Source organism: Peromyscus leucopus, chromosome 9 (assembly GCF_004664715.2).
Source record: "Peromyscus leucopus breed LL Stock chromosome 9, UCI_PerLeu_2.1, whole genome shotgun sequence".
NCBI classification, from domain to species: domain Eukaryota; kingdom Metazoa; phylum Chordata; class Mammalia; order Rodentia; family Cricetidae; genus Peromyscus; species Peromyscus leucopus.
The window spans coordinates 44,707,416-44,725,796 of NC_051070.1; the positions used below are offsets into that span (position 1 = coordinate 44,707,416).

At 39.7% G+C, this 18,381-nt stretch overlaps 1 protein-coding gene across 1 annotated transcript in view; it reads left to right on the top strand.

Moving 5' to 3' along the window:
- Dgkh (diacylglycerol kinase eta) overlaps window positions 1-13,429 on the top strand; it is a 179,682-nt gene extending 166,253 nt beyond the window's left edge. The window contains 1 exon segment of the mRNA XM_028878585.2: window positions 1,192-13,429. Within this exon segment, the coding sequence (XP_028734418.1) occupies window positions 1,192-1,278 (87 nt within the window). The 3' untranslated portion in view covers window positions 1,279-13,429.
- The last annotated feature ends 4,952 nt before the right edge of the window (window positions 13,430-18,381 follow it).

Consider the following 18,381-nt stretch of genomic DNA (forward strand, 5'->3'; position numbering starts at 1 on the left):
TGTAGAGCCTTGGGACTAATTATGTTTACCCTGGTAGCACATGAGAGCATTTGTTTTTCTGGGTCAGTTAAGTTTGATAAAAATGTTACCCTGAAACGATCCCAAGCTTGAATAGCACTAGCTATGGAAAACTTGTTTTCCAGGAGGATTTAGAACGATGGTTATGATTACTACTCTAAAGCGTGAGAGAGATAGTGTATGCTGTTTCCATGTGTGTAATTTAAATCAGTTTGATATGCTTCATTTCTAAGTTTAAAAGTAAATCCAGCCCTTACATTATAGAACTGAGTGAACTTTCTTAGAACATTTCCATTTTGTAAACAAGTCATCTTGTAGTTCACTTTTGGGCGGGATTTGGGAAAGACAGGAGAGAAGAACAGGAGAATTGGTTACACATGCTGGGCCCAGCCAGCCTGGGATGCACTGAAAAGGAACGGAAACAAGAGACACCTTCCTTGCCTCGAAAGGCCTCCACATGGTCACTGTAGCGTAATATAGCCAAGGACAGCCTTGAGTGCTTGATCCACCAATTTCTGTCTCCTAAATCATGGGCCTTCGGGCATGTGCCACTGTGTCTGGCAGGCCACAATTTTAAGCACAAAAGGTGGATGTGGTGCATCATTCAAGAGGTTGAGGCAGGAGACTCACAAAGAGTTCAAGAGTAGGCTGAACAAGACAACAGGACCTTGTCTCCAAAAGAAGAAGAATGTGTGTGTGTGTGTGTGTGTGTGTGTGTGTGTGTGTGTGTACATGATAAAAGCATGTGCCTTAAAAGCCCAGCTGTCCTTCATCATTTGCCTCAATTCACAAAAGAGCTTGTCTTTAAAAATGAAAAGGGAGAGGAAGAAACCATATTAGTTTTGACTCTTGAACAGTTTTCCTAGCTGTACGTAATCCATGAAGATACCAAGAGGATTTGTATGGAGTATGGTATCTTTTTATTGATTGGTCATTTTTTTCCCCCAGTATTAGGCTATTTCTGTTTTATTAGCTTAGTTTTTTAGCTATCAGTTCTAGAACCATTGAATATAAACTGTTAATAAAATGGATAAAGTAAGTGCTAATTATGCTAATTACTAGTTGATAGTTTAATTTCCAGTCTTATTGGTAAACTGGTCTCCTTTCTCCCTCCTCCCTCTTTCCTTTCTTTCTTTCTTTCTTTCTTTTTTTTTTTTTTTTTTTTCTTTTTAGGACCTGGGGATACCGAAAGTGGGTCATATGAAGCGAATTCTCCAGGGAATTAAAGAACTTGAAAGGAACCCTCCCAACTTGGACTGAGGTGTGGTCGCACTGGTGCTATTTCCTGGAAGAGGAGTTCTCGGGACTCAATACAGCCTTCTTGGAAGCCGCTGGCTGTTCTTGTGATTTTCTGGTAGATAAGCACCACCGAAGCACCTCTCTGGATTGATGTTTTGCTGTGGGTGAAAGTTTTGATTTAAGGTATTACAAAAATAATTTTTGTGCCAAAAAAAAAAAAAACCCAAACAAACAAACACCCAACTTAACCCATTCCACAAAGCCATTTTCTTGTTGGGCAAACCTGACATGCTAGGAAGTGCTTGCAGCAGTGAAAAGAGGAAGAAGGACTGGAGACAGTTGCCTTGTCTAAAAGGTGGACTTTGCTTGCTCGTCATCCATTCTCCATAGAGCCGGCTGACGGGAAGCTCTCTCGTGCACCTGCAGCTGTGTTGACGGTATGCAGTTGAAACTTCTCAGGCTTCCTTAGTGAAGGCATTGGCTCCTTCCTAGAAACCTCTGGGTAGGAGATGAAGATAGGAGTTGTGTTTTGAGTCTTTTCACCCTAAGTTCCCAGTATCCACTGGTCAAAGAATGTGGTGAGACCAACCCATCACATACTATGAATGATGCAAATTTAATGCACGATGTTCCTGCCTGAGTTGTCCTTCTTTTTCTTGCATGTCATATATATTATTGTAGTACTTCAATAGCTTTAATGTCTGTTATAATGAAATTTAATTTATTACCACCCAGCTACCCAAGCACTTTTTGTTGGTTAAGGGCACTTTTCTTCAGTGTGAACTTTTAAGTAAATATTCCATACTGAGACTCTGTGAACATTCATCTGTGCCATGATCAGCAAATGATATATATCTTATGCAAACCAAATTTATTTGCCTATCCCAAACCATGGGTATATGCATTAAGAGACTTGTTGGGCAATTTTCATAAGCTTTACATGTTCTGTTGCCTAACAGAACTTATTGCAACTTTCCAAACTCAAATCCTCACATTTTGTTCCCATTTTTTTTTCATTTCAATTTAATAACCATTTTGAGTTTCTGCTTGAATTTGTAAAACTGTGGACATCTAGGAATTGTCCAAAGTCTCAGCTAAGATTTGTACCCTGAATTATCTGCACCAGCTGAAGCAATTATTGACATGAATTCCCCAATGGAAGAAATTTAGTTTTGCTTCTTAAGGGCTTTTTGTATTATTATATCACACACATTTTGATAGTCTACCAGGTAGAAATTATTTTCCTTTTTTTAAACCATTGTATGTCAGTGTTGCTCAATAGAATTACCAAGTTTGAAAGCCAAAGGTATATATGTCAAAAAAGTAAAACTATCTTTATAAGTGTTTTCTGGTCATCATATGACAAAAATCAATTGGAATATTTGGAAGTTCTATGAGATATGAGAAGCAAGCAGGTTGTTGATCCAGCAGATACAGTTTTGATAGTAATCTGCTAGGTGCCCAGTAGATACGCGCGCGCACGCGCACGCGCGCGCACACACACACACACACACACACACACACACACACTTACATGCCCATATACCTTTACCTATATAAATGCACTTACTCACATGTTGTCTTGAGATACAGTATCCCTGATACTTTCTAGACAATCATTTGCCCAATGTTTGACATTTTATTTCTAACTTGGGTATTTACTAGTAAAAAATATCACAAAATCTAGATACCTTTAAAATAAATGAGGACCTGGCCACAGCAGGGCAAAAACAAAAAATTCTACAGACAATCTTGATGAGTTCCTGACCATATAAATATGTCTGACTATATGTTTTTTACCTAAGTTGTGCGCAATGGAAGTTTTCCAAAGATAATTCATATCGAGGCTTTTGAGCTGACGATCAGCCAATCCCTTAGTGATTTTGATGTTCTGCACACCTGTGAAGTAGAAGGTCTCTTTTGTATACCGCCTGGTGAGTGCCCTGCCAACACTTCCTGTGAAACCAGATTATCAGAGGCCACATTCCCAGAAGTCTCCCTAGATCATTGTTCAGGAGAAAGGGCTGGGGGTGGGGAGGGACTCCAGCATAAAGACCACTCCAGGTCTGTGTTAATATAGAAACCATTACTGGGTTTTCACCTGCCCCCAAATACATCTCTATCAACACACATTAAAAAAAAAAAAAAAAAAAAAAAAAAAGTTCTAATGGCTACTTCCCTAGGGGTGGGCAGTGATTGGCTTTTCCTTTGTTTGGTAATCTTTCCAGTTCCTGCTAACACCTTTTATGTGTTCTGTAAAATCCCAACTCATGAAAACTTTCATTAAGTAGAATGGCTTTGGGAAGACGGACATCCTTCAAGATGACAGTTTGAATGAGCGGTTTTGTCCAGTGTGAACGTTTTTCTCTGTAATCCATGTCCGCATGAATCAGGGCTGGATGCCAGTGAGTTCAGCTTACCAGCAGTGTGCTCTCAGAGACTCCATCGGTCTCTGCGAGTGTCAGAAAGAAACCATCTCATCCTAGGTAGGGTTTCAAAAACAAGACAGTGGGGAATGTCTCTCACTAAGATTCAGTCATATCTGGGATGCAGAGGATGTGTCTTTGATCCTTGCTTAAGTGGAAAGAGACGCTTACCTGTGCACCTGCCTGTAGCTTGCTCTTCTCTCCGCCAAATTATTTCATGTTCATTTGTCCTCCCCACCCCCAAAGGAAAGGAAGAGAGTTAAGTTTAAGTAAAACCCCAAATTCTCTGCCCAAATTCTCACTGCCTTCTGCTCCCCTTTCTCCATTACCCCATGAAACCTTTCACCTCCCTGATTTTTATTTTGATGTCACAGGTCATTTAGCAAAATGTTGAGGACAATTAAATACATTTTCAGTTTGCTAGATAATTGAAACATTAGGCCATTTGGAGACATATTGCTGTGGTGGAGGAGAGATGTTCTGTGGATGTTCAGATCTGTGCTCTCCAGTATTTCAGCCACTGGGCACCCGTGGCTATTACATTTAAGTTTATTCTTACCAGAAACTTCATTTGTCAGTTGCATTACCCACATTTTGAGTGCCCTGGAACCACAGATGTAGAACATTTTCACCATTGCAAAAATACTCCATTTGACAGCAGTAGACTGGGTCACTGCTACTGAAAATGTGGTCCATGGGCAGTCAGCATTACTGTTATTTGGGAGCTTACAAAAATTGCAGAATCCTGGAGCTGACAAGATGGTTCAGGGGGTCTGGCAACAAGTTTAACACCAGATGCCACATAAAAGTGGCTAGGGGGAGCTCTTATAGACTTGTCCTCTGGCCTCAATATGCCCACCATGGCATGCTCACCCACATATTATCATGCATATACACACAATAATAAATAAATGCAATTTTTGATTGGAGAACCTCAGGTCCACTCCAGGTCTGCTGAATTCAAATCTTCCTTTCAGTCATATCCCTCAGGCCTCTCTCCAGCCCTTAGAGACTTGAAGCTACCACTGAGCCATTCACATTTGCTCAGTTTGTTATTCAGGTGATACACTCAGTTGCTCATGACTTCATTCACACTGAACATTCCAGAAGAATATGTACTGAGATGAAGATTAGGCAGTCTCCTTCAACTTGTACATTTTCATTTTCTTGTATCAGTAGATTATCCTGTTGCCACAGTTCATGCTTGAAGGCTCATAGCAGCCCACACACATTAAATGACTCATTAGGTGTACAAAAAAAAAGATGAAGAATCCAAATGATTTCAAGAAAAGTAAATGTCCTTTAAACATAAAAATATGCCTGAAAGCAGGCATATTTTGCTAGGTTTGGATCTCTTTGTCTTATGCTAACTTATCTTGATTTTCACATGATTCATAATCTGTTAAAAATAGTTCCTGAAAAACAATATGTTCTTGGCCTCCAAACTCAAATTGTTCAGTTCTATAATGAGATCTTTTTCCAGTGATTTATTGCCAGGAATTTGACCCTTAATTTTTATATTTTCATATAAATTACCCAAACATAACTTCCTAGCTACTGTGATATACAAGAATCTTACTGTTTTTGACTCCATGGGTTGTTTTGACATGAATTGACAAGCTATGAACTGAGAAATTAAAGGTGATCGATCCCTCTGTGCATCACTTCTAGAGCAAATCATTTACAGCTCCAGCTGAGCCAGTGAACTTTCATTTTCCAAGGTTGAATTCCTGGGGGAATGTCTATTTTAACTCAGCTGTAAAATCACTTCCTTTTCAACTCTGACATCTAGAGTCTCTCTTTCTCAGCTCCCCCACCTCAATGGACACATTCTCTGTAGGTGGAAGTTGATTTTTCAAACACCAAACTCTCCCCAGTTCAGGTGAGGAAAAAGGAATTAGAAATGAAACTTCCTCAAAGGGGACTGCTGCTTCGTGGGATAGCCTTTGCCAGTGGCTTCCCCAACTCGGCTGCCTGGCTTCCCTGTCACTGCCCCACCCCAAGCGTAGTGAGCCCTCGCTCTAGTTTGTTTCTGCTGTGGTGTTCTCAGTGGACTTTTGTGTTACAATCTCCTCATATTGGTAACGATGCCTTAGTAATAGGATTCCTTCACAAAGATGCAAGTAGAACTTTAGAGAGTGATAATTATTGTTTTCCTATAATAAGCAAAGCATTATTTTTCTTTATTGTTATTTTCCAAGGTTTTGTTTAGAGATGTTTATGTTAGAAGAAAATATATAAAGGTTTGTCGATACAGGGAACGGAGAGCTAAAGACAGCTGGACTGTACCTGCCTTTCTCTGTAGTTGTCTGTTATTTTCAGGTAGCGCCATTAGACAGAGTAGCCGAGACTGTATTAACTCAATAACAATGCTTAAGATAGGCTCCACATTATATATTATAGATGAACAACTCACGTCCTTTTATGTAATTTAATATATTGTATTTACATTATTTAATATACTCATTTTTTGCACTTCCAAGTTTTAGCTGGGAAATAAAAACCAAGCCACAGCTTTAAACTTATTTAAAAATCCACATAAAAATATTTCCTTCTAGCTACAAGTTACAAATTGTGTAAGACTTTGTGAAGAGTCTGGGTATTTCTTACTATCTAGATTTCAAGAGTAAATTAACCAACAGAACACAGGGTTACTTATAAAGTGCATTAAAATAAAGACATTTCATACTCAACTGATGCTATCAAAGTAGGTGAATGCAGTTAAATATATAAGCAAACAAGGAAGGAGAATGTGTTTTATGACCCTTAATAGTTGATTGTACTGTTGTTCCACACAGCTTAGCCGTTCCTACTTCTACATTCTGAGTACTAAAGACGTGCAGCCAAAGGCTGCCTACAGTGCTGATAGGAGCCAGCTAGTGGTGTGAAAGGTTTGGGTATCACAGCACACCCAGTTTTGTGAGGTATATATTGTATACTGAAGATGACTAACACATTGGAATAATATATTTATCTAGAGCTGGTAAATATGAAAATTATTTTCAAGCCTTCAAGTAAATTGCATTGACTTTTCTCTTTCAGTGGGATAAAGGTCACTTGTATGTTTCAATCTATTTGTACCACAACCGTCTCCTTTACTGGTATTATTGATTTTCATATTACAACTTTTTCTTACCTTTTTATACCAAAAGAATTATCATGCTGGTTATTCAACCTTGCCAAGATGTATTTGAGTTTGCAAGACTTTTGGCAGATAAAATATTTAATAACAAACAGATATAAAAGCTTTGTATATTTTGTGGCTTTAGGGGTAAGCATTGCACCTTTGAATTCCTCTCTGTGGGACAGTGCTGACGTCAGCGCCGTCCCTTAAAGGCAGTATTCCCTAGAACCGGTTGTATAAATCAGTGCCCTTATTTATTACGTTGTGAAATGTACTCTTTATACAGAATCCGTATCTGAGCTCCTTCCGTTTTTACTGCTGTTGCCTGGAGTGTAATAGCTCTGTTAATGGTTGACTTATATACTTGAAATGCTCATTTCTGCCAAACAGATGCCCAGTGTTTTCCTTCTTTAAAAAACAAAACAAACAAACCAAAAAAAAAAACCCAAAAAACCTTATTTTCTTTCCTGTCTTAGGTAACTGAAGAGTCACAGGAACTTTTCTACAAAATGGTTTTTATATCTAAAAAGGCACAAAGCAGAAAGAAAGCACTAAAATGAATAATATAGTCAAGAGATCTGTTAAGCTATATTTTGCCCAATACATGTCATGTCTTCATTCTGTAAGTCGTTTCTTGTAGTGAATTTTTAGTTTTTGTGGTGGGGACATGTCTGTGATTGCACTGGCCAATTCCAATAAGCATTGAATCTTGAATCCTCCCAAAGACCTCACACCTCTAATGTCTACTACCCTTTGGTTCCAAAGTCTGTGCTTGAAATCTGTTTCCCTGTGATTTCGGGCTATACTGCAAATGGTATCCATGGATACTGTTTGCTTATTTCTGTCAAATAACGAGAAAATTTAACTAAGTTTTTCATGATTCCCATTTGGATATATTCTTGACTCAACTATTCAAAAACCCAAACATTCCAAATGCATTTGCACAACATACCATGCAGAATAAAATCACTTGTTTTCAGGGAAGGAAACAAGGATTTCTGTTTTCAATAATCGCACTGAAAGTTGTAAATCAAAGAAAACACTTTAATCCCTAAATACAACTGTTTTCTATTTATGATGTGAACAGCAGGTAAATTGTAAGTTATTTAAACCTATTAGGAAATTAAGAATTAGTTTGCTTTTAATGACAGAGCTTTGTATTATACTGTTGTAGATGCATTTATTGAGGATAGAAAAAATGAGAATATGTTAGAAGCATAGATAATTCAGGAACTTATGGCAGTTTGACAAGGCCTAGGAACAAAGAGTTTGAACACATTTTTCACGCTGTATTGTAGGGCAGAGCACACATGAAATGTGTGACATGTGGGCAGTGAACCTCAGAAAGTGCCCTATTGGTCATGTCTGAAATCCTTCCTAGAAGTTAGCTAATTAACTCTCCAGGGAGCCCATTTTACTGCAGAAATTTATAGGTTAGTTAGGAGGCACTTGGGGTGACCTAATCTCCATGACATTTGGAACAGCTCCTGCAAATGTTTATTTCACAGGGTAGAGATGTCTGTGCTTTCTCAACTCAGCAATAGATGCAGTGGTAACCAGTCACAGGGGTTTAGATGGTTCCTGTAAAGGACAAGATAAAGGTGACTCAGTCCATACCATAAAGACCAAAGAAATTTTCCTGAATTTGCTGAGCCTTGAAATGTGTTAGCTGTGATACCTTTTCCTTAATACTTTTTATTTATAGTATTTATGTAGAACTGACCTCTTGGATCCTGAAGAGGGTCATTCTGTTCCACCTTGTCAATGGCTCGTGGTCTTTGGTACAACTAATATATTTTGATGCCTTGGGTTCCCAGTTCAAAGAGTTGCCCCACACTGCCAGTTACAAGTAATTAATCATTTTTCTGCTATAAGAAAGGACAGATATCAGCATGAGTCCTACGTTGATTTACCATTTCTTTCTCAGTGTCATTTTAGTTATAAAGAAAGGCATCCCAGTTATCACATGAAAAAAAAAAACAAAAAACCAACCCTAGTAACCCTTGACATTCCATTTAGACGTGGACATGAAGGGCAGGTGGCTCAGTGGTAGAGAGCTTGTTCTGCAAGTTTGCAGCCCTGATTCAATTCCAACATTGCAAGAGTAGAAACAAACAAACAACCACCCCCCCCCCAAAAAAAAAAGTGAGGTTGAATGAGTAACATCTGCCCGGAATAGGTCATGGGTCTTTTAATCTATATAGCATTCATTTCAGCTAGAAACTCACTCCTGAAATCTTCAAACATTTAGGGTAGTTTCAGGTTTTCTATGTTCATGTTAAGTGTCTATTTTATGGAGATAAACAGAGTTTTCAGCAAGGCTTTCGCCGACTTCCTTAGGGTAGTTACCCCAAGAAGAGACCTCATGAAAGCTCTAGCTTAGAAGTGAAGCAACGGGATTCTTTGCCAGCTTTCCCTGTGATAAGACCCTCTTGACATTTCAACATCTTCCAAAATGGCATCTTTGATCTAGATAGAGCACAGCCGCCTCCCTACCATTCTCTGACTTGGAATAGTATTCCATTGTGCAGTGTACCTCCAAAAACATCCCACAGAGGAACAGAAGCAGATGTCCTAATCATTGCCACAGTGGAAATCCAAGAGAAATCCATTAGAAATCACTGCAGTTAAAGCAAAGTGTGAGCTTATTTTCATAGGACATTTTGATCTAATGACTAGCTGATTTTTCCTTTGATTTTAGCCGGTTGGTGAAGAAGCCATACTGGCTGGTTTCTGCTCTGGAAAGTTCTTTGTCCAATATGGCAGTTTATTAACAGCATAGCTTGGTGCCTCAGAGCTCCTGTGGCCTCCCTTCCCCCAAAACTGGGATTCTGGAAACATGAACACTATATGACATAAGGAAAAAGACTAACTTGGAATTCATCTGCATGCTTTTTCTTTGAGTTTATTTGTATTTTGAGATATGGTCTTAACACATGGTCCTCTCACAGGCTGGCCTCAAACTCACTATGTAGCTCAAGATACCCTCCAGCCTGTAACTCTTTACCCCAGCCTCCTTTCTCTATCACAATAATGACTTACATTAACTTTCATGATGGCTGATCTCTAAATGGTTATTGTAGAAAGATTTGGTACATTCACGGAGGGAGAGTCTTTTGCTGGGAATTTGTTTCCCCCCAGAGACCTGCCCTGGAGTTGACCCCACTACAGCTGATATTCAGCATAACTTCAGCACGTGTCCTGTTACAGATGTCAGGTGAGAGGCCCCAGTGTTTGAATGTGCAAATGGGGCAGGTCTTGGGACCCACAGTTCTTTTGTTCCCTCCACTTTTACTTGAAAAGCCTTCAGAAAGATGACGCTGTGTTGATGACAACATTATGCAAATTGTGTTTTTCTGACAAGAAATTTAAAATGAAATATGGAACAAAACAAGTGCTTCATCCTAATGGAGGTTTTGATTATGCAAGTAAATTATTTTATAAGTTTTTGGTATTTATTGCAGCCATATATACATATATATATATACCATCCCAGAAATTCAAATGGCATCTTGAGTTCTGTCTCCCTAGTTGCACTAAAGTAATAATTCCACTGCCTTGTCTCTGTCTTCACTATTTTTCTTTCCTGTTCTTTTGCTAATTCTTCAGCAACCCAATTTCCTGCTTGCATTCTCTCTTCCCAGAGTACAGAGACACACATAGTTTTGTCTTCTCTTTGCTGAAAGTCCTTGAGTAGGCTTTCCTGTCCCTTAGCAGCATGGACTCTGGACTTCTCCTCAAGCATGGCTTATTGAGCATGCTGCATGGGGTCAAAGGGCTGATCGGTGACTTCAGAGCTGGCTGCCCTGCCACCCCGCAGGCATCCTCCACCCTTCGTTAACCTTTCTTAGCCCAGGAATGTAGAAGAGCTCCAGTGTGGGGGTTCAGTCCCTTGGCATAGTGGCATGCCACAGGTCCAAGGAACTGGGCAAAGTCAGTGTTCTGTGAAGCACTGTTGGATAGCCTCCAACTTTTGTAATGCTTTGCCTCAGCCTTCCTATAGCATGTTTTTATTAGTTGTTTTTGTTAATCCACCTCAATGACAGCTTAATTTTTCGGGCCAGTATTTCCTCCATGCTTCATGTATAGTCAAAGTTTTTCTATTAATATCATACTCAGTTACACATACCCAGACAGACACACCTCTCCCGCTGAATTTCTCTATTCTTTTTGTAGTCCCAGAGTCTAGCTAGTACATAATAGGACTTTGACTAATGTTTTTGAATTATATTTTTATACTGTCACAAATAAAAGCTCAGAACACCTTGAAAGTCTTGTGTTTGCAAAGACACATGCCCTCTGAGCAGACAAACAGAACATCAACAGGCAAAAGCGATTGTTTTTTTTTTTTATTAAGGATCATCATTTGTTAATCATGTGTCTTTACATCAGAAGTATTTACCAGATCTGAATTCTTGTTTCCGGAAGTGAGACATAAATTTCCACGTCGCTGCCAGAGTCTTGCTTGTATTCATACACTTGCCCTACAGATTGTCTTTCTGTTCTATGCACTCAATACTTAGAATCTTCACAGACAAATATATATATTGATGATGAGACTTGGAAAGGAATAAAAAAACAATAATAAAAGTGAAAATTTTAAAGCGATGTTCACTCAAGAAGGCAGAGGTGAAGTTTGTATGATTTCAAGCCACTTACTATTAATGATTATTGTATTACAAGTAGAGGAAGATCTGTGGCTGCCATTGCCCTTCTAAGGCATAGAGAGTGAAAACCTTGCTGTTACCTCTGGGCCCGTTTTCCTTTGTGATTCTCTGAAGCTGTTCTGCCATGCCCCCAGATAATGATAAAAGTTAGCACAGCGCTCTTCAAGTTAAATTTCTCAAACGAACACTAGTCAGTGCATATAATAAAAGTGCTGTGCTCTCTTCTAGGCACTTGGTAAACTTTTCCTACCTGCTATAACCTTGGCACTCACTTAGATGCTGAAGATGGAAAAATAAGACAGGATTCCTGTCTGGTAGAGTTTAAATTTGTTCTCAATTTGCTCTTCCTACAGTCTGTATTAAGAAATGAGGAGGAATTTAAAAAAAAAAGTTTTTTCCTCAGGTTATTTCAGTCGAGTCTAATTCCTCCCCACCATCTTCCAAAACTAACCAAATCTGAGTCATCATGAAGCAATCCCATTTTTATTTCTACAGCTGTTAAATGTTCATGTCGGCCATAGTCCGGGCCATGACTGATCAAGTGTGTGCTTCGTTAACCCTGCACTACACTACTTCTGCCACTAGAGGAGCTGTGCTGGACTCCAGTGTCCCCTTTATAGAAAAGGGTGAATCTCAGGTTTATTTTGGGAAGGCAGAAATTCATGACATTCATAGCAAAATGCATGAGGGGCAACATTATAAACCCCCAGGGGAGGATGGAGGTCACACTGTCATGTTTCCCTGGAGATGGAAAAGCTCTGTTTGAAGCTGCAGGTTGGTGTTAGCACCTTAGCTATGGAGAGCAGAAAGTAATGGCATTTAACAGGTAGCACATGTATCTTGGCATACAGTAATACACTAGTATTTGTACACCACAAGGTTCTGATATGTAGATGAGACACAGCAAACGTTTGAGTTATGATATTGACTTCTAAATACTTATTGATGGGTAGGCTATAGGTTTCCTTTATGAGAATGAATAAACTGTCTTTATCTTTACTGTCAATAAGGTTTCGAGGGGAGGGCTTTGTTGGTTTGTATTTTCACATTTAGATAAGCATATATTGAAATCACTGTTTCCCATCATATAAAATACCAACCATTTCTGTGTCCCTTAGCAAAAGAAAGGTCTCCACTTGATAACTTTAGGCTTAGTTCAACTTTGTAAAAGGTCTAAAAAGGAACTGGACAAGGAAGGCTGGGCACTGTAACCTTCTGCCCCGCGCGTTCATTTCACTTTCAATAAAGATAATCAGAACTTACTTCCCTCCTGTTACCATCATGGTAGAAACCTAACAGTGTAGTTCCTTCTCCTCTGTATATTAAAAAAGATAGTTTTAATTTAGTCTTGCCATATTTATAGCTAAGAATTTACTACATTTTGGTAGTCCGTTTTGAAACTAAATCCTTATATCTGAAAGATGCAGATAAAGTCTGCCTATTTATTACACAATGGGCTCTGTTTGCTACAGAAAAGAGTGAAACTTTTACCTGCTTAGCACACTTGCCATTGAAATATACCTGACAGAGCAGAGGTTATAACTTTGGCTCTACTTACTTTTAATAATGATAAGACGTGAGTTTTGTTTGTTTACATGCTGTTTACAATGGCATAATTTTTAAAATCTATATGACAATTGAGATATTTATTGCATACTATTTTAAAGATGTTTGAATGTGTTTTCACCTTTGGAATATATTGTTACATTTCCTTGTACAGATAATTTGGGTGGCTTTGTTAACGTAGCTAATAATTTTTATGACTACTAAGTGACCAGTTTCGGTGCCTTCGATTGTGGGGTGCATGACTATGTATTTATTGTAAGGAAGTCACTGATGTGTGTATTTTTGTACTTTGCTGAGAGTAATGGTTGGTGTACATGATGAGAGACGTCTTTCCCAAAGGGCACTGCCTTCAGAGCAACCTTCTCAAATAAAAAAAGACTGTGTTTGAAGGTGTGAGGTCTGCGCTTTTTCTGGAGGGAATTCATTCGGATGATTTTCAGAACAGTACAAAGGGGTCCTTTGTACCTTTAGCTACCACTACTGACCCCACGTCCACACACCATCTTGAAAAACAGGATTAGTCTAGTCAAAAGCAGGATGCTGGTACTGATACGGTCAAGTTGTTCAACAGTTGAGTCACCCCAAGGACCCACTCCAAGGCTTCTCTTGCTGCCCATTTGTGAACACAGCTACTTTTTTTATGCCTTCGTCACCCAGTTCCCAACCCCAGGCAACTGCTAATCCATCTCCATTCCAAAACGTTTATTATTTCAAGTACGTTATATTAGTAGAATTATGTGTGACTTTGATTTATCCCCAAGATACATCCAAATCAATGTACATATCAGTGTGGATTTTTGGAGCTGTTTAATTTTTGGATTTTTAATTTTTAATTATTGATGGATAATATTCCATGTGGTAGAGTTACTAATATTAAAAGCACAATTTGGTTTACCCCTACAGAAATAAGCCCTTGAAGTTCACTACAAAGTACTTGTTAAGTTCACAGTGTGGGGGCTGGAGAGATTGCTTAGTGGTTAAAAGGTCCTTAGTGCTCTTCCAGAGGTCCCAAGTTCAATTCCCAGCAACCACATGGTGACTCACAACCATCTAGAGTGGGAGCTGATGCTCTTTTTTGACATAAGACATACATGCAGATAGAGTTACTCATATACATTATGAGTAACTAATGAATATATATATATATATTATATATTATTTTATATATATATATATTTGGTTTTTCAAGTCAGGGTCTCTCTGTGTAGCCCTGGCTGTCCTGGAACTCACTCTGTAGACCAGGCTGGCCTCAAACTCACAGAGATCTCCCTGCCCCTGCCTCGAAAGTGCTGGGATTAAAGACATGCACCACCGCTGTCTGATATAAATAAATCTTAAAAAAAAAAAAATCGTAAAAAGAAAGCTCAAAACAGCGCAGTGGGTGTAACTAGGACATAACCGCAGGGAGAAGCCGAAGACAGACATGGGGGATGTGGGTAGGGAAATAACTGTAGAGTTTGGGCCCACACTGAATATGGGTAAATGAATTTGAAAAGGGCTGAGGACAGGGCGATCAGTTAGAGGGTACTGAGGTCAGTTTTAGTGGGATGGACAAAAGGGAACAATAAAGAATTCTTCATTGTTATGGCCTGGACTTGGAGATGGGCAATAGATGAATGAGGAAGATGAACTCGAGAAGAAGTCTGGGTCACTTTCCCGAGGGGTTAAAGTGACTATAGGATGGTGATAGCAAACAAAACTGGGGGAGTTACTAAAGGGAAGACAGATCTGAAGGTCAACTTCTGGTGAGCTGAAGTCCTAAGAGACCTTTGTGAACACAGAAAGGGAGTCCCACAGCATTAGATGTGGAGGAGAGGGTGTTTTCCTGATTATTCTGACAGTTCTAGAGGAAGACGGTAGGAAATGGAGCCAGCTGCCTCAGCCTGAATGAGAACTCACACCGATCGATGCTGGCAACAATAGCCAACAAGAGCCCATCCTGCTGCCCAGGCTCTCCCAGGCTCCTGTGGGGCAGCCTAGGCCCACCTGCCTAGGTACGGTATCGCCCACAGTGGGTTGGCCCCTCCTACATCAATTAGCAACCAAGAAGATGTCTCCAAGACACATCCACAGGCCATCAGGATGGGGTAATTCTTCAATTGAGATTTTTCTCTTCCCAGGTGTGCCAAAGTTATAACCAAGATTAGCCATTACCCTACCCATGAGAATATGGGGAAAGGAACCATTTCTTATCTATATCCAAATGTGCAGAACATTGCTCGACACATGAAGCACATGTTAATTAGCTGATTAAATTGGAAATGATTGTGTCAAATCTTAGGTCTTTCATTTCTACAGTTTGATCATATACAGACACAAAATAAGCATCCTAACTACATTTGGAAATAGATGAACCAGAACTTAAACTCTCAAAGAGTGGTCTAGTTATCCCTTTAACAATAAATCATGATTAGCTATGCATCTACATGAAGATCCCATGGTGTCACCTGATTCTCATGGACTTCCTAATCATAACATCAGGTCACTTCCAAATGCAAATTATATTGTTTGACATACTAATTCAATCTGTTTGTGTAGCTCTAAGTCTGGGATAATCATCATATCCAGATCCTGCTTTCAGAAACTAATGGCTGCTAAGGGCAGCAGGAAATCTAACTATAGCTGAGGTTCCCGATGAGGAAATCAAGAGCCATTCAAACGCCCTAGGATCTTTCCTTGCTCTGGCCTCGGTGTTTGTTCTGCCTGGTGCCACCACTGGTGCAGTCACAAAAGCTGACAATGGCTGCATGCAAGAATGAGAAGCTACAACAACAACAAAAAAATAAAACAAGAAACCAGTAGCATGCTAGCAGAGTGCAGGAGTTTTCAGTTTATGACATTATGTCTACAGCGAGTCCTCATAACACTGTGACTTTAGTATTAGGCCCCTTTGAACATCCTCACACCATGGCATGAGTGTTTCTTTAGCGATGATATTTTTTAATAAAAGTGGGCCCTGGGGCACTGTCCTTGGGGAGAGTGACACTAATAGGTCGAAGCAGCTCTAAAAATCACAATCAAGTAGACCATGTTCTCTGTGCAGCTCCACCCTTGATGCAGTTCACTATCCGACTCACATAACACGGTGCCACTGAGCAAGACCATGAGTGAGAGAGGTCACGTTCCTCCTCATGTAATTTCTTTTGAAGTTTGTTATTTTTACTATTACTCCGAGCAAAAATTAAAATTCTGGGCTGGGGAGATGGCTCAGGCAGTGTGCTGGTTTGAAAGAAGATGGCCCCCAAAGGAGTGGTGCTATTAGGAGGTGTGGCCTTGTTGGAGTAGGTGTGGTCTTATTGGAGTAGGTGTGGTCTTGTTGGAGTAGGTGTGGTCTTGGTGGAGGAAGTGTGTCACTGTGGAGACAGGCTTTGAGATCCCATATATGCTCAAGCCACGCCCAGTGTCTCAGACTTTCCTGTTGCCTGTGCATCGAGATGTAAGAACCCTCCCTCAACCTCTTCTCCATCATCATGTCTGTCTGCACGCTGCCTTGCTTCCTGCCATGATGATAGTGGACTGAACCTTTGAACTGTAAGTGAGCCACCACAATTAAATGTTTACCTTTTATAAGAGTTGCCGTGGTCATGGTGTCTGTTCGAAGCAATAGAAACCCTAGCAAAGATAGTCAGTATGATACATCAGGACCAGTGTTTAATCCTCAGAACCTCATGCTAAAGGAGCCAGGTGTAGGGGTACATGCTTCTAATGCAGCACTGAGAGGTAGAGACAGGAGGATCCCTGGAGGTCACTGGCCAGCCAGTCTAACCTAACTGTGAAGGCCTAGTTCAAATGAGAGGCCCTGCCTCAAAAAAACAAGGTGGACAAGCTGAGAAACAAAACCCAATGTTGACTTTTGACCTCCATAGGCACATCTACATGTAATACACGTTACATGCGTGCCTGTATTCACATGCACATGCCACAGAGAAAAACAGAATGGAAATGAAGGCACAGTGCATGAAAGTAAGTGCTGTTTTGTTGACCATTAATACTAATCATAAATGTACATATTGCGTATATGTGTATGTAAAATTATTTGGGATGCTGATGCTGGAGGGTCACAAGTTTGAGGCCTGATTTGACTGCAGAGTGAGTTCAAAACCAGCCTGGATAACTTAGATCTTATCTCAAAACAAACAAAAGAACAACAAAAATATGAAAGAAGGAATAGATATATAAATAAATAGAACGCTTGTTTGGTATGCACAAAATTTAAGGCACACTCCTCAGCAGCATGAAAGGGAAAAAGTATTAAGAATCTGGGACATACAAACTGGAAATTCTAAGCACAGTGTAGTCCACTAGCAATATTAACGAGAAATCTGAAATTTAACGTAGCTTATCTCAGAATTTGTTCATAACTAATTAAAGGACGGAAGCCAATGCCCCTGCACTGATAGTAAGAAGATTAAGCATCTCAAGGGTGAAATGTATGAAGGCTCATTACTCCAGAATGACAAATCTTCAATTGACAAAACCCACTAACATGTAACACTCTCATTAGCTTAATTATAATTTGATGAACTCTGCAGTTCCAACTGGAAATCAAATTGTTAAAGACTATCTGCTGGTTTGAAAATGATTACAGCTGCTGACAAATGTGTCTTAACGTTTTTTTGCCTGAAGCATTCTTAATTTTAAAAGTATAATTTGGTTCTATTATCATCACAATACAAATTTTAGAGACTTCAGTTTGTCGAGACACAATGGGTGAAGATGGGCTCAAAGACAGGCAAAAAACAAAACCCAAGATCCATCTTTCGAATTCCTTTTTATTCCTGCTCACATTTATTCTTCAGTCTCCAATAGTTGTTAGCCATAGTGTTTTAAATATTCACTGGTTGTATTGCTTCCCTTGTGTACTGAGGCGAATAAAAAAGGGAACATTAAGACTTCCTCCTCCTGAACTGTTTCTTGTTCTTCACTCTCCACTGCACACATGCACACATGTGTGAATGCACAGAGTGCTATAAATTATCCCTACTCTACTCCATTCCACGAGGCTCGCATTGGGCCATATAGTTAGACTGTTCTGAATAATCCGGTGTATAGTCATAGTTACATAGTGTCTTAAACACGAAACTGAGTGTGCACGTCAAGAACCACGTGGCAGCAATAAGGTGTCTGAGTGTGCAGAAACCCCCCCCCCCCATTAAATCAGAATTAAACACGTGATGTTCCTCTGGCAGAGCTCACCTGTGTTGCAGCTCACTTCACTGCAGTGTTAGCTCTGTACACGTAGCTTCCACACTGTCGTGTGCATGCTCTCACACCGTGTGGTGCTGATGGAAGCTTCCAGAAACAGCCCAGCTCAAATTCCAGTGTGTTCTGCATGTTCAGT